Genomic DNA, 15,966 nt, shown 5'->3' on the forward strand with positions numbered 1-15,966 from the left:
TGATTAAGGCAAGCAATTATCCACACAGTTTGGAAAGGAGATCTCCATCACTGAATTAACTAAACCACTGCTTCAGGGCTGAGTTGCACATCTAGCATGGAAGCCATCCATCCTGGCGAGGTGTTTGTATATCTCCTGTTTACAAGGCTCATCACTCTGAGAAGCTGGGACCAGCTTGCAAGTTACCTCAAATGTTTGGAGACTTCTTTTTCCCACAAGGAATACCTAAATATGCATATTCTCATTTGCCTTTTTTCATTAGCCTCAGTACTCATTACTGGAGATCAAGTTTCTGTCATACACCTGTGCCTTTAGCTCCATGCTTTCACGTGCTTTGTTTGCCACACATCGGCTGAACAGATTCTTTGTTTGATCTACAAGGGGTGTCATTCTGCTTGTGAGGTGTTCTGATCAGATTGATTCATCTGGATACACCTCTTTCTTCCTTTTCCTCCAGTTTTTTGAGATGTTACATCATCACAGTTTGCATGCAACTTTCATTTTAAATTCTGTTGGATTATCTCAACATTCAATCTGTTTTCTAGCATGTATGTGTATGATGTCTGAGTGGTGTTTTGATGTTTTTAATTCATAGACAACGTTTTCTTTATTTTATAATGGTGGAAGGTTTATCTATTTTTCTTTGAGTGTTTTTGATATGAATTGTTTATCAATAAACTTTTATATATATATTTTTTTCTTTTATGACTATGTACTCCTTCATTGCTAGATCCCTGTGGCTCATTTAAGTCGCACTTTGGATCGCATTTTTTTTTCACTATCATACAGGCCTGATTGGTGGAGTGCTTCAGAGGTGGTTGTTTTTCTGGAATGTTCTCCTCTCTCCACAGATCAACACTGGAGCTCTATCAGAGTGACCATTGGGTTCTTGGTCACCTCCCTGACTAAGGTCCTTCTCCCCCCGACCGCTCAATTTGGCAGGGCAGCCCGCTCTAGAAATAGTCCTGGTGGTTCCAAACTTCTTTCATTTATAGATGATGGAGACCACTGTGCTTATTGGGACCTTCAATGCTGCGGAAAAATTTCTGTACCCTTCCCTGGATCTGTGCCTCGATACAATCCTGTCTCAGAGGTCTACAGACAATTCCTTGGACTGCATGGCTTTGTTTGTGCTCTGACATGCACTGTTTACTATGGGACCTTATATAGACAGGTGTGTGCCTTTCCAAATCATGCCCAATCATCTGAATTTACCACAGATGGACTCCAATCAAGTTGTAGAAACATCTCAAGGATCATCAGTGGAAACAGGATGCACCTGACCTGAGCTCAATTTTGAGTGTCATGGAAAAGACCGTGAATACTTCTGTACATGTGATTTTTTAAAATTTTTTTATTTTTTTTGTTATTTAATAAATTAGCAAAGAAGTCAAACTTTTTTATGTTGTCATTACGTTGTATTGTTTGTAGAATTTTGAGGAAAATAATGAAATTAATACATTTTGGAATAAGGCTGTAACAGAATGTGGAAAAAGTAAAGCGCTGTGAATACTTTCCAGATGCACTGTGTGTGTATAATATATAATAAAATTATATCATGTGAAAGCCTCCATCAAAGTTGCTCTCTTGGAGCTATTAACACAAATACAAACATTTGCTGTAAACTTTGTAATGCTTTTACACACTAAGTACAGTACAATCGTATATCGATATGGGTCTATGTGTTTTGCAGCAAGCCAGCCGCAGCTTCATGATCCTGACAGACAATTGGTATATGTTGGTTACAAACTCACTCTGTATCAATCGCTTCCGACTTGTTATATTAGGTCACTTACCTGTCCAGGAATCCAGCGTTTTCCTCACCGGAGCCAATTTTTTTACCCAGTTATCGGGTGCTGGCGCTGCCATCTTGACCAAGGGAAACCAGCAGTGATGCCTTGCGGCTTTAAAGCCAGTTTCCCGCTGTGCATGCGCTTTGTGAATGGGCCGGCTGCTAGAGAAGGAGGGGCGAACTGAGCCGACAGTGGGAACAGCCTGTGAGGAGAAAGTGGGGCTGAGCTGCGCTGTGTGTCTATGGAAAGCATACTGCCTGGCTCGGGATCAAGCCCGCATGAGTACCCCCATAGTAAGTACCTTGGCAGGGGCCCTGAGAAGAGGATGATTGGGACTGCTCTATGCAAAACCTTGGAACAGGTCAGGTAAGTATAGCATGTTTGCTTAAAAAACAAAAAAAAAAAGGGGGTGGGGGGGGGGGGATGTACATTTTCTGCAAGTACAGAAACATGTCTGTTGATCAGTAAGAAAATAGGAGCGGGAGCACCGGTCTCACCACCGCTACCAGCCAAGACTCCTTGGCTGGCAGCGATGGTGAGGGAGCTGGTGCGCCCTCTATTTCTCTTCCTTTGGGTTTTTCCACCGACCATTACAGGGCAGCAAAGCCTGCGTGTCCTTTGGAGCTAGCAAGATCTTGTGGTACATCCACCGCCATTACATCACCCTTGAGCGCAGGAGACGGTTTTTGTGTTTTTTACTCTGCCTGTTGATCTTGCAGGATCCTTATCAATTTTCTTGAACCCAGTGGATACTGAATAATAATTATAGCTTTCCCAGCTATCTTCTGTAAACTACAGAAGACTACACAGACTACAGAATAGACGAGTCGAGTAAAACATTTGTAGTCCAATTCAGAAGAGCAGCCCAGGGTGAATAACCCTGCTCTTTCATAGATACGGTACAGCAAATGAGCATTCTCACCTTAGTAAAGGAAGTGTTACTAGCTGTATCACCAGTTAAAAAAAAAAAAAAAGAAATAAGGCTGAAAAATGAACCTATTGCAGTTACCTCATCCAAGATCAGATAAGCATATAATAACATTGGGTTTAGATATGCCTTGCAGTCTCTTATGTCAAAAAAAGTTTTTCTTTGTCTCCAGTGGGGAGGTTTCTCTTCACTTCATCTAACTACTTGTACCTAGGACACAAACTGCAGTTAGTCTGAGAGAGGTTTTTTCTCTTTACCACTCTATCCAAAAATACATTTAAAAAATCTTTGCTTGGAGTTGAATATCAACATCAGTTTTGCTGAAAATATTAAATTTGTGGTTGGGCTCTTTGGCATGATGTGTCGTTTATTACTGGATTTACATATTGATATCCTCAAAACAGTCACTACTGTACAAATGAGTCCACAGTGCTAGATAAAAAAAACGTGAGCTGCAAACTTTGCCAAGATCACTGGGGAACAACTAAAGATTGCATGATTGTTTTGTGTCAGTCAGATTACCAAAATGGGTTCATTTGTTTTCTAAATTGGTTCTTATAATCCTTCATCAAGTTACTAGAACAATAGTGTGAGTTGTACAAATATGGCAGTCTGCATTCATATGATTTTGGGACTAAGACAAATAGAAATTGTACACCTTGGCACTTCAGTGTCTGCAATATTTTTGGTTTCAAAAGGTCTTCTAACATCTTGATTTAGTAGTAATAAAGGACAAACTCAGCTCAGTTGTATAATACCTTTATGTTTTCCCTAGATTTATGTTACCAATATACAGTTGTGTGGTGTCCGCTTTTTTTCCTGTTGTCTGAGATAATGGTTTTGTTGTAATTTCTAGGCGTAAAAAAAACCCCCAAAAAACAAAAAAAAAACAAAAACATGTTTAGCTTGACGTAGGCTTTAAGCATGTCTTTTATGGTTAAAAAAAAGTGTTCGCCCCAAATGAGTAAACTGTGCCAGTTGTGCAGAAATTCTAACATTTTAGAGTTAGTGTTACGAAACCCAGCACTCTGCATTCACTATATCTGGTCTTCCACAGTATACAGAACATGGAAATGCAATAGTTTTAGTAAATATAAACTGCTAAATACTTTTTCTCATCAGCAGTATATAGTAGTCTTATGACTTCTATTAATGTCTGGTAAAGCTTGTAGGAGAAGTTTTTATTCTGCCATGACCCCTGTCCCTCTGTCTGGACAATGCTGATTGGCCCTGTGCTGATCACATGCACTCTCCCAAGAAAAAAAAAAACCTCTCTAGCAATACACATCAAACTGAGCATGTGGAGTTTGTCCCCTAGCCTCTGTACTATCCAGAGATGGTTAGGCGACTCTGGAAGAAGGGGGTCGATCAAACAGCCTTTTTACACAATGCAGCGTATTAACCCCTTAGGTTCCACTGTGAGCATAACATGCATGCTTTACTGCATATACAGACTGATTTTACTGTTGTGGATTTAGTAACACTTTAAGCCAGCCATTGATGGATTGAAATTCTGCCATTTTAGTAAGGACTGACAGTGGGGAACGCTGACCGCTGTCAGACTACAATAATTACATGGGAGGGATTCCCCTATCAACGCTGAGTGTGTTACTGATCAAACATTTTTTTATTCAAACTGCTGGTTGAATGAAAAACAAAATGCATCATCTTTGGTCTGTCTTACGTTGGCAAAAAATAAGCTGGCTCAACAGTAACTAGTCAGTTTGTATAGCTGTCTGTCCAACAAAATCCAGTCTAACACCTCACTTTTTGTCGAAGGACTTGCTGGAAAACCAGCATCTGATCAGCAATTGCAGTCAGTGGCTGCTAGCGCTGATCATCGTGTTCTCTCGGGGGAGTACCCCGTCAGAATAAAATGGCACAGTGGGGGAGATCAACGCACCAACATTGCTTGTATTGGTACGGCAAGTTTTTTTTACGTGTTTTTTTTTTTTTTTTTTGTTAAGCCTACTGGGTTCAACAAAGATAAGTTTTCCGTGTGTACCAGGCTTAAGTTGGCATACCCCGATTGTGAGATATTAGAACAATATAATTGGTTTGCAGTTTGGGATCTTTCATTATCTCCTAACCACCTAGAGCTGCATGTACATTTGTACATATCTTTAGGAAGGTATCATTGGGATAGGCGATCGTTATACCCAGTAATGAACAGGTCTACCATACACAGTACCCAGACAGAATTCCTGACCCTGTGTTCTCCCCTCCTGCAGACCACTTCACACACTCTTTATTTTATTTTTTTCCATAAACAGCTTTCTTGGCTATAGGTCAAAAATGTCCCACTAATGAGTCCTGGGCGGATTCCAGAGCGTTTGCTCCTGTTCCAACCAGATTCTGAAGGTTTGCTCCGAAAATGGGATGCACCTTATGAAGGAACATGCATGCCAAATGATAGGTGATGCTGTAAAAACATTGTGAGTAGAGATTAGAATTAGCTTGCTGTTTTTCCAATAAATAAAAAGTTGTCCCTTTTCAAGCAACAGTTGGAGGCGTTTATACTATACAGTAGTGAATATCCATGAAAGTAAAGCTTCAATAGAAAAACTAGCCTACTCTTTCATTTTTTTTTTTTTCTAAGAGATTTGTTGTGTTTTTATATACTCCATCACAGACTTATTGGCCCATAACAGGGATATTTAGTACTGTATAAAAAAATAAAAAAAAACTATATATGATCTGATACTTTTTAACCCTTCTAACCCTTTTACTGCTATTGCTGCAATGATTGCGGCAGGGCTGTAAGGGTTGTTAAATAGTTCACTAGTGTCCATGTTTGTGTTTAAAAAGGGGTATTTTTGTGCAGCAACAACACAAATAAACATGGGCTAAGTAAATTTTAGCAGCACCTCATGAAATCTTGTTCATTCATATCATTGAAGCTTTTCTATGATGCAGCTAGCTCAGAACATAAAGCAGGTAATCATGAACCCTATTACAGCATTGTAGTCCTATCTTTGCTAGGCCACAGGCCTAGTAGTGTTAAGCCCATTAGCAAAACTCTGGCAAGCCAGAACACGAATAGCTATTGTTAAACACTTTAAGTCAGATACTATTCATTAAGTGCTGTCGTAAATTGCTGTGCCTTTAGCAGACCCCTTAGCAGGTCTTAATGGCTATTGAAAATAATTTTACAACTTTTTTTAATTGGCTGAGAGCGTGGTCTCATCAGCCCACCTGCTCAACTCAGAGGAAACGTATTCATTCACAGAATACAAAGCTGCCTTTGAATGGCTGAGCACCACTCAGACCGACTCTGCATTGTTCTGGATGTGAGATGGGAAGTCTGTCTCACAGCCAGGAACCCAGCACCGTGTACTGTATATAGCTGTAGCTACATGCAGTACATACAGTGCTTAAAGACACTGCAGCACTTAGTGAAGGAAATGGGTCATTTGGGCCAGCTTGGTCCAAGCAAGCTATTTAAAGCGACAGGAAGCCATGGAGATCAGCTTTAAATTTTGTATGTGGTCAAAATTTTAAATCCTATATTAATTTCCACTTTGTATTTCAGTTATTTCTAGCCTACTCCTATGTATCGGAGTGATCTTACTCTTTGAACCAGACTGATCTTGACATTTTTAAACTTTATGAATATCTCTACACATTTAGTTTCTTGAATTCTGTGACACGTATTCACTATGCCCTGTTAGGCTCTGATGCATCACAGAATTCAGACCCTGCTTTCTGGACTACAAAAGTATTGATTAGAGTTTCAGGGGGCACAACCAGTATAGGAATCACTGCTTGCAGGCAGCAAGGTACCATGTAGTATGTAGCCCTTAGGCCCCTTTCACACGATCGGCCCACAAAGATCCTCCTGTCCATTTTGTCAGGCGGATCTGAGCGGGCCACCTATTGACTTGTATGGGCAGGGGGATATCAGAAGGAAAAAACTGTGCTAGATCTATGTGACAATATTGATTATGAAATATAAAAAAGAATATTGAAAAAAAATCAAAGTCCAAAGAGCAGCAGCTTTTGCAAGATACACAAAATTGGAATGGAAAAGAAAAGCTGCGCTGTATAAAGGTGCAAACCAACAATGGCTTGTGAATGTCAAGGTAACAAATGCAGTTCAAACAAATCCAAAACAAAACACCCAAGTGAGCTTGATCCACAATTAAGTGCCACCACCTAATAAAAAACTCGCTTACCAGTTGGCAAGCAAAAGCAAGCAGATGGCTATAGCCCAGCCAAGGCCTTTGCTTGAGTGAAAGAAACGTCCGGACAGATATACCCAGATAGATGGTCTGTATACTCCAATTGCCCTGATGCCGTAGATCTCCAATGGGCCTCAGTATCTCACCAGGGTATAAGGAAAAGACCAACCATAGCATAATACCGCTTAAACTTGATTTATTAAAAATCAGTATTGCACTTACATTTGAATGAAGATAAAATCGCACTATAAAACAGAGCCAGCCGGCTGCGATAAGAAAAACCCCATCCTAGTATAACAGTGTGGTGACCTCAGCACGTATCCTCCTCCAGACGTGTTTCGTCACAGGTGGATATCAGCGCTGAAACCCGCTTGTCATCCGATCCGACAAGATCCGCTGAAAACAGACGGATGGCGATCATTTCGCCATTCGTCCAGCGGATGAAAACAGACATGCTGTCCGTTATTCGTCCGATCTTCCCATAGAGAACAGCGGGGCTCTAACAGGTTCGTCCCTGCATAGTGAGCAGTGACGGACCTGTCATCCGCCTGCTCAGCTTGGATTAACTGACCGATCTCCCGCTGAGCAGATCCGCCCTGTGTAAAAGGGGCCTAAGAAGCAAAGCATGCAGGGAATCCAGGAAGTTGTGAAAATAGATGACCAGCAGACAGATGGCAATCAAAACATGAAAGGAGATTTTTCACACAAGTTTTTATTGAATTGTCAAAACAAGCTATTGTTTGTATTGCTATTACATTGCTGATCTTATAAGTATATGCAGTGGCTATGGAACCCCTTTAAAACTAAAGTTGGTTGCACATGGAAGTTCAATGGGAATAATTTTAGTATACTCCTATCGCACTTTACATGTATAAATATAAAATCCTCTCTTTTTTATTTATTTGTTTTTTGCGATGAGCACAAGGGATTTTGCGGGTAGTCTTTAGGCTTGGTGTGATTACTCATCCTCTAATTATATAAGGCTAAATTTTTATTCCTTGACTTACTATAATGAAATCTAAATTTCATTTATTAGTACTGTTATAGGACTAATTCTCCACTAAAACTTCTCAGTGCGGCCTGCATTCGAAGAAGGAGGTGCTGCACCCACTGTGAGAAAGCATGAGTTTGTCCGTCCCGAAAGTGGAAATTGGCGCAGCTTGCGGGAAGAATTAAATGGTGAAGAAGAAGAAGGTGGAGGTGTTTGGAGGACAGCAGCACCCAGAAGGGAAGGAGAGAGATGGCGCTCTCATAGTCCTGGTGAGTAGAGAATGCTGCAGAAACAACCAAATTGTCAGAAATCTGTATAGCCTTATGAGCACCTGTCTCAACACAACATTTGCACAGCCTGTTCCTGCTGTGCAGGGTAGGACAAGTGTTTAGTTACCGTGAAATGAGCTGATGCATTAAGAGGAAGCACTGATGTCTCTCTGGGCAGAGCTGCTATGCTTGTAAAATGAAGAATGTGTTTGACTTGACGCACAAATGGAAAAAGCAAAGATTTCACTTTTCTCTTCTATTTATGGTACAGTGCAGAGCTATAACCATGTCTGATTTTTTTTTTTTTTTTTTTAGGGTTTCTTGCAATGCGTGACATTTGTAGGACGGGTATGGGGAAATGGCATATACAGAAGCCTAGAAGGGAGTGTTTTGGAGTTTGGTATTTCCCAAAAATCAACTATGACCCCTCTTCCCCCTTCCCGCCACATCAGATGGTGGGTGTGGTCAAATTGCACTAACAGTAGGAGGGTGCATTAAATACAATGAGTGCGTTACATGCATAGTTCAAGGGGTGCGCTACGCACAGATTGCCGGGTTCAAGGGGTGCGCTACGCACAGATTGCCGGGTTCAAGGGGTGCGCTACGCACAGATTGCCGGGTTCAAGGGGTGCGCTACGCACAGATTGCCGGGTTCAAGGGGTGCGCTACGCACAGATTGCCGGGTTCAAGGGGTGCGCTACGCACAGATTGCCGGGTTCAAGGGGAACACCACTACCCCTTTAAAGCTCCACTATATCCACGTGTCCTACCTTTGTAGCTGAACCACAGACCTGCCCTAATACTTCCCTGCACACTGTTGGTGTCTCCGCCTCTCTGCTGCAATAGCATCCAGAAGGGTTTCGGCACCCTGGCACCAGATGGGGAGCCCAGAGTGTGCGTGCAGCGTACTGAGGGACGCTCCTCCCCAGCCCATGACTGCGCTGCGCAGAGCTTCCCATGTGATGAGACCTGTGGGAGCTGCGGGGAGGCAATCTGTCACTTGTAAACTGAGAAGCTGGCACAGGGAACAGAGGACTAGAACATTCTGGCTAAAAAAAAAGCCCTGACTGTATGTATAGAACACTTGCATACAAGGAGTGCATTTAGCAATGACCTTGCATTAAACCAGTCTTCACTTAATGGTGGTCAAAACCGTGACTAATCGTGACTTGTATGTCCAGTGCATGCTGCTGTTTGCATAGAGTAGACCTGTTAGTGTAGTGTTTCTTAAGGTTTGATTGAAAATGTCTACTGGGATTTAGCTGCAAAGGTTACTTTTATTTGCCAAGTTATGTGGGTGATCTGTACAGCTTTAGACTGTTTAAAGTGGTTGAAAGGCTGAAGGTTTTTTACCTTCATTAATTTTATGCATGAAGGTAAAAAACTGTGTGCAGCTCAGCCCCCCCACCCCAACTCCCACCCCCAACCCAATACTCACCTAAGCCCGTTCTCGATCCAGCGATGTGCACGAGACCTAAGGCATTCTTGGGGGTCTCCCTCCTGGTTGGCTGAGATGCGGGAGCCATTGGCCTGTGAGACGGGATTAGGGGGTGGGGCTGAGCCACACTTTCTGTGCTTAATGGATGCAAAGAGCCGGTTCGGGAGCAAGCATGCACGAGTGCGTCCAAAGCAAGCGGCTTGCTTTGGGGGCACTCGACAGGGGGTGGTCAGGGGGACCCAAGTAGAGGAGGATCGGGACTGCTCTGTGCAAAACAACTGCACAGAGCAAGTATAGGTTTGTTTTTTTTGTTTTGTTTTTTATTTTTTTTTTTATATATAAAAAGGTTTATTTTGTAATTACTTTAATATCAAAACAATTCAGTACCACTGCGTGTTGTAAAACTGGGGAAAAGTACTTACATGGTCTCTGGCTTCAGGATTTCAATAATTGACTTAGAACATGCATGCAGGACATGTGTTAGAATTCCTTATCGCTATATTTGTTCTGGATCAGTGACTCTGAAATCACCCAAGCCAAAGCAGCAGCATGACAACCAGGCAACTAGCATTTTCAGAGTAGAAGTACAGACTGGACCAGCTCATGTTCCTAATGATTGGTTTGTGTTGGCTCTGATTCAGCAGGGGTTTGTCAGAGCTGCGCAGAGAAGCCATTGCTGGTAGGGGACAGTCCCTTCTAATCTGGTGGTTTTAAAATAAATCTATAACTGTAAGACAACAAATGTGTTTTTTTTTTTTTTTTTTTTTTATGCACCTGGAATGTGTTTAGTGGATTTAAACAAAGTTCATACAGAACTATGCCTGCTGCAATTAGAAAATTGTCTGAGACTAATTCAGGGTTCTTAGGCACTTTTATTTCTTCATGCAGTAAGTGATTTTGATTTAGGCTTGGTTTGCTGTAGCTGCGTAGAGGCTGCTTTTCACAAAGAGGTCAGCTTATTGTGTTCATGCTGGAGTAGTTATTTCAGCACATATCAGAAGTCTTGCTAATGGGCATTATGATGATCTGTGAGGTCTGTTTATTAAGGCCCAAAGGCAAGGTCACACTTGTGATGAGACAGTTACAAAATATTACAACAGAGCTCTGATTGAAAACATAAATTGGCTACTGTTTAAAAAAAAAAAAAAAAAATGTCACATTGGATACCGATGGTGAGGTGAATAGGTTATTGATGGGCGATTTTTGGTCAGGTCACTATGAATTCCCTAGTGTGTGCATTGGATAGTACATTATTGTTGGAAATGCATGATGGTCAGTTGGTCATGCACATGGTGTCAGGGTACAATAGACAGTGATGAAGGACAATGTCTTGCTTGTGTAGTAAAAGGTATGTGGCTTCTGTCTTGATGTGCAAGTGATTTGTGGTGAAGTGTGTCATATTGGGAATGCATATTTAGCCAGGGGTCGTGCACATGGTTGAGCATTCGGAAACCGCAATGACCCTTCATAAAAATAAGCATTTATTAGGCCTGCAACTCCTTTCTTGATGATTTTTTTTTTTTTTTTTTAGTTTAAAGAGGAACTGAACTCAAGAAGCTATTTCCAAAAGAAAAATATAGCAGAGGCTAAGGGACTAGTCACCATTTTTGCCTGGGATCCCTCCTGTACCCGATCTTTTCTCTGTTTTTGACTTGTTCTCACTGTGTCTCTGTATGGGGAGGCCGTCTTTGTGGAGGTAAGGCTTTGCTTCCTCCTGTCTGAGCCCTAAATATCACACTGCAGATATGCAGCTTTTAGGCTGTAGGTACAGAGGTGCCTAGACACACTTTCAAATCGGGATGAATTCTAGACACTAGGTACATTTTTATATTTTTTTTGCGTACTGCTTAGACTGGACATGCATAGTTCGAACTGTTAATGGGCAGGCTGAATGTACAAAGTTGATCAATCAACTTGGGTACAATCAGCCTGTGGATTCTTTTACGATTATTGCAAGCAGCTGCTATAGCTGCTTGCAATAATCAGTCTTCTCCCGGTGGGGATGGCTTCCCCTGCCAAGACAATTGCTGATTCCCCTGTTAGCACTATCTGTGTTGATGAGGGAATCGTGCAAATTTCTTTCCTGCAACCAAGCAATTTGCACAGTGAATGGCCAGCCTTAGGTACAATTTGACAATTCTGAAAAATCCTTCAACACATCACAAATCTTCACTTTTTAAGTTTAGGGCCAAGTAAAACTTGAACACTTTGTGAATGGACACCAAAAGTCTTTCAGACTATAGTTGAATTTACCAGATTCATGTCTAAATTGCTTGACGATTTTCACTATTAAAAAAATGCATTTTTCTTTCTTTTCATTTTTTTTTTAAGCTTCCCGTTTTGTTTTTTTCATACTCAGTCAGTGAAAATTGATGTGTTTTCTGTGTAGAGGGTAAAGTTTTAACATTTTGCTCGACTGTAACCACAGAAACATATCGATGGTACCTGTATGTTGAATACAATGATACAGACCACCTTTCTGTTTTTGTGTTTGGTTTATTTCCGAAAGCAGGTAAAATGTCCCTAAAAGTAAAACTGGGGGGGGGGGGGGGGGGCACAGTAGTACATATACAGGGGGTCCCCGGGTTACAAACAAGTTAGGGACTTTAGGTTTGTTCTTAAGTTGAATCTGTTTGTAAGTCGGAACAGGTACATTTTTTTTAAGTGTAGCTCCAGCCAAAAAATCTATTTTTAAGTTTTGTAGATAGCATAGGGAAGGGTTATTATTATTATTATTATTATTCAGGATTTATATAGCGCCAACAGTTTACGCAGCGCTTCACAATATAAAAGGGAGACAATACAGTTATAATATAATACAATACAATAGGATTAAGAGGGCCCTGCTCAGAAGAGCTTACAATCTAATAGGGTGGGGCAGGTGGTACAAAAGGTTGTAACTGTGGGGAATGAGCTGGTGGAAGTGGTAGGAGATTAGTTGGAGACGTGATAGGCTTTCCTGAAGAGATGAGTTTTCAGGGATTGCCTGAAGGTAGCAAGAGTAGGGGCTAGCCGGATAGATGGAGGTAGCGAGTTCCAGAGGATGGGAGAGGCTCTGGAGAAATCCTGGAGACGAGCATGGGATGCATGCCATGCTCATTGTCGCTATCCTGACATGGGACATGCTTTACCCTCTTGGTTATCACCCCTGTAACATTTGTTTTGCTGTCTGTGCCCCTGTTCAGAAGATTTCACCTCACTTTCTGTCCCAATGACAATTGGATTTTGAAAATTTGGGGTTATTAGGGAAATAAGGATAGGTGATAAAGCATCAGTGGAGACACCTTTTTCCCATATTAACTCTTACAGGAGTGAATTTCCCTTCCTAGGTGTAGATTTCCTCTCACTTCCTGTTGTCTCCCTCCGTTTGTAAGTAGGAGTCGTTTGTAAGTCGGATGTTTGTAAGTAGGGGACCCCCTGTACTCTTCTAGTAAAGCCACTGCTCTTTTCATCTTCCATCGCCTCAGTCAGTTATATGATCCAATAATTCTAAACTTCCTGTGTTCTTGTGAAACAGGTTAACTAACATGCATGTCAAATCTGCCATGCTCATTGTCGCTATCCTGACATGGGACATGCTTTACCCTCTTGATTGTCACCTACTGAGGGAATGTTGAGCCCTGCTCTTTCAAGTTCCCCATTGGCATGTGCAAGGGCTGCTTCCTTAGAAAATCCATAATTGTGAGCGTGTTACAAAGACTGTTTAGGGATATAGTCTGCTTAGCCATCATAGAGCATAGCATAGAGCGTACTCTGCTCTCCTTCCCTCAGAAACCGCTGTTCCATCTCGGAATGTGGGCGAAAGCCATTATTGAAGTGGTAAAAAAAAAAGACAAGATTTGGATATTTTCCAACATATTAATGCAGTTAACACAATAAATTTGTTGAAAAAGTGTAATGCATTACAAAGCAGTTGTGCCTGTTCTCTAGCTGGCCACTGTGTGAGTTTTAAATATGAACTTCTTAGATCATACCTAGGTTAGACATACATTCTTTTCTTCATCGTCCATTAAGAGACTCATGAAGTCTTTAGCTTTTGGTATTGCTGCTGCTTATAGGAGGATTGGACACTAATGAGAAAACTGTAGGGCAGCCCAGGATATCAGCACCTACTACCAGCATGCCTCTTTTTTCTGCTAGTGTACCTATTAGAGTGAATTTCTTTTCAGATTTGCTTCTGTGAAGAATATTATTTTGTTCAAATACTTTTCTCTTTTTTTTTTCTTCAATTTTTTCCTTACCACTGCTGAAAGTTTTCTAGGTTCCCCATCCAATCCACAGCTTTCCAAAGTGGTCACCCCCAGCCTGGCTTTGGTGAGTACCACATCTGGACCCAGTTGGATTGGACATTGAAGGGGTAGTTTGGAAGTGACCTTTTGGGGCTGGGTTTTGTGTAGGGCACTTTTCAGACTCCTTTTAGGTAAACATTAGCTGTGGACTACTTTTTCAGATCCAGAGCTGCCTCAGCACTTTGCTATACAGGTCCAGGGCCTGGTCCAACACTATGGAACTCAGTCCCTGAAGACCCCATTGGGGGTACCCCCCCGTTATAGGTGAAGCCTGGACTTGATACACAGTTCAAAATCATTAACAAGTAAGGCAAGGTTACCATGTATCTCTGACCATTGCTGTGTAATATGGGGTTATGTTTGGAATGTATTCACTTCACAGTGCAAACTTTTCAAACTTTGTTCTGAAATTGAACCACTCAGAGCTCAGTCTCAGGTGGTTGACCTCATTTTACATCACACTACTGATAGAAGTTCCATGCCACTTCCTCTTAGAGCCTTTATAAGGTACTCTGGTACTTCCACCATTTAACCACAAGCATTTACTGCAGGACAATCTACGCCTGCTGCCCCCTTCCAGACATGCTTACCCTAGCCTCCCACTGAACTTTGTGAGTAGCTCATAGGGGAATACCCTCACTTATAGGTATGAAGGAGACAAGGCAAAAGGACGCCAATTATAAACAAACTAAACATTTTGCTCTGCTGCAAGTCTGAACAGCACTCTAAAAGTGATATTATGCATCCCTTCCACTGGAACAGGACTTGATTTTAATACCAGCCTCAGCATCCAATTCTAGCTGTTTCCGGCACACAACAAGCAGCCCACTTGACAGAATTTTCTGCATCCATGTCAGAACTCCTTTGAAAAATGACAGCTTTAATTCAGCCATCTTTGTCCAGGGCTGAGACATGCCCCACTCATTCTGCTCCGAATTCTCAATCTGAGTTGGACCCTGATATACCATGTTGAGGCAGTGTTGGAGGAAGCTGCAGAAGATTTCTTTCCTCAGATTGTCAATCTATTAAAAGGGGGAAGCTTCTTGCAACATGCTGGTTGCCTCTGCCTGTTAAAGCCTTGACATTATATAAGTTTACTCTCCTCCCATCTTGCCAAGCCCCTTTTGGCACAAAGGGACCTACAAAAATTTACTTCTTTTTTTACACACCCAAAACATTTTGTTGATGTATGCTACCCAGTGGAAAAAGAGTTTGCACAAAAATGGGCTATTATTGTGGTATACCTTGCCATTTCTGTCTAAAGCAAACATCTCACGGCGTCTATTGAAGATGTTCTATCTTTTAAGGATTCTGCTGACAGAAGATTTGATGCTCCTTAAAAGCTCTCTTTGACCTGACAGGCTCAGCCCTAAAGATAAAAGCTTGGACAGCTGAAGCTTCTTGCACACATATACCTTTTCTGGGAAGACACATATATATATATTTTTTTTTGACACAGTCCCTCTCCTCAGCTTCTATTTCCTCTAAATGCAGAGTATTTCTTTTTTGACACAGCCCCTCTCCTCAGCTTCTATTTCCTCTAAATGCAGAGTATCTCTATGCACCAACCAGGCTTCAGCTTCAAAACCCAAGTTCAGCCCTTCCTTTCAGGCCAAGGCCTGGCCCACAAAGGCCACCAAGCCTTCTCTAAAACCCAATGACAATGATTAAAATGTTACGAAACCCACAACAGTAAAATCAGTGTGTATATGCAGTAAAGCATGCTTTTTATACTCTCTGTGGAACCGAAGTGGTTAATCCTCTGCATTGTGTAAAAGGGTTGTTTGATCCAGGTTATCCGGACCTGTGTATGCACAGGTCCGGATAAGACCGCTACTAGTCAGACTGCACATGCTCAGTTTGGTGTGTATTGCTAAAGCTTTTTTTTTTCTTTGGAGAGTGCATGTGATCAGCTCAGTGTCAATCAACACTGTCCAGACAGAGGGTCAGGGGTCCTGAAGCCTGATAGGACAATCGTGGGAAAATAAAATCTCCTCCTACAAGCTTTACTAGGCACTGATGGTCACAGGACTGCTATATACTGCTGATGAGAAAAGGTATTTAGTAGTTTATTTTT

The 15,966-nt window shown here is 41.7% G+C and overlaps 1 protein-coding gene across 1 annotated transcript in view; it reads left to right on the forward strand.

Annotated features, from left to right (window-relative positions):
• GIGYF2 (GRB10 interacting GYF protein 2) overlaps positions 1 to 15,966 on the forward strand; it is a 285,009-nt gene that overhangs the window by 125,206 nt on the left and 143,837 nt on the right. Inside the window, 1 exon segment of the mRNA XM_073625706.1 lies at positions 7,977 to 8,162. Within this exon segment, the coding sequence (XP_073481807.1) occupies positions 7,977 to 8,162 (186 nt within the window).

This window comes from Aquarana catesbeiana, linkage group LG04 (genome assembly GCF_042186555.1).
Source record: "Aquarana catesbeiana isolate 2022-GZ linkage group LG04, ASM4218655v1, whole genome shotgun sequence".
In the NCBI taxonomy this organism is placed as follows: Eukaryota; Metazoa; Chordata; class Amphibia; order Anura; family Ranidae; genus Aquarana; species Aquarana catesbeiana.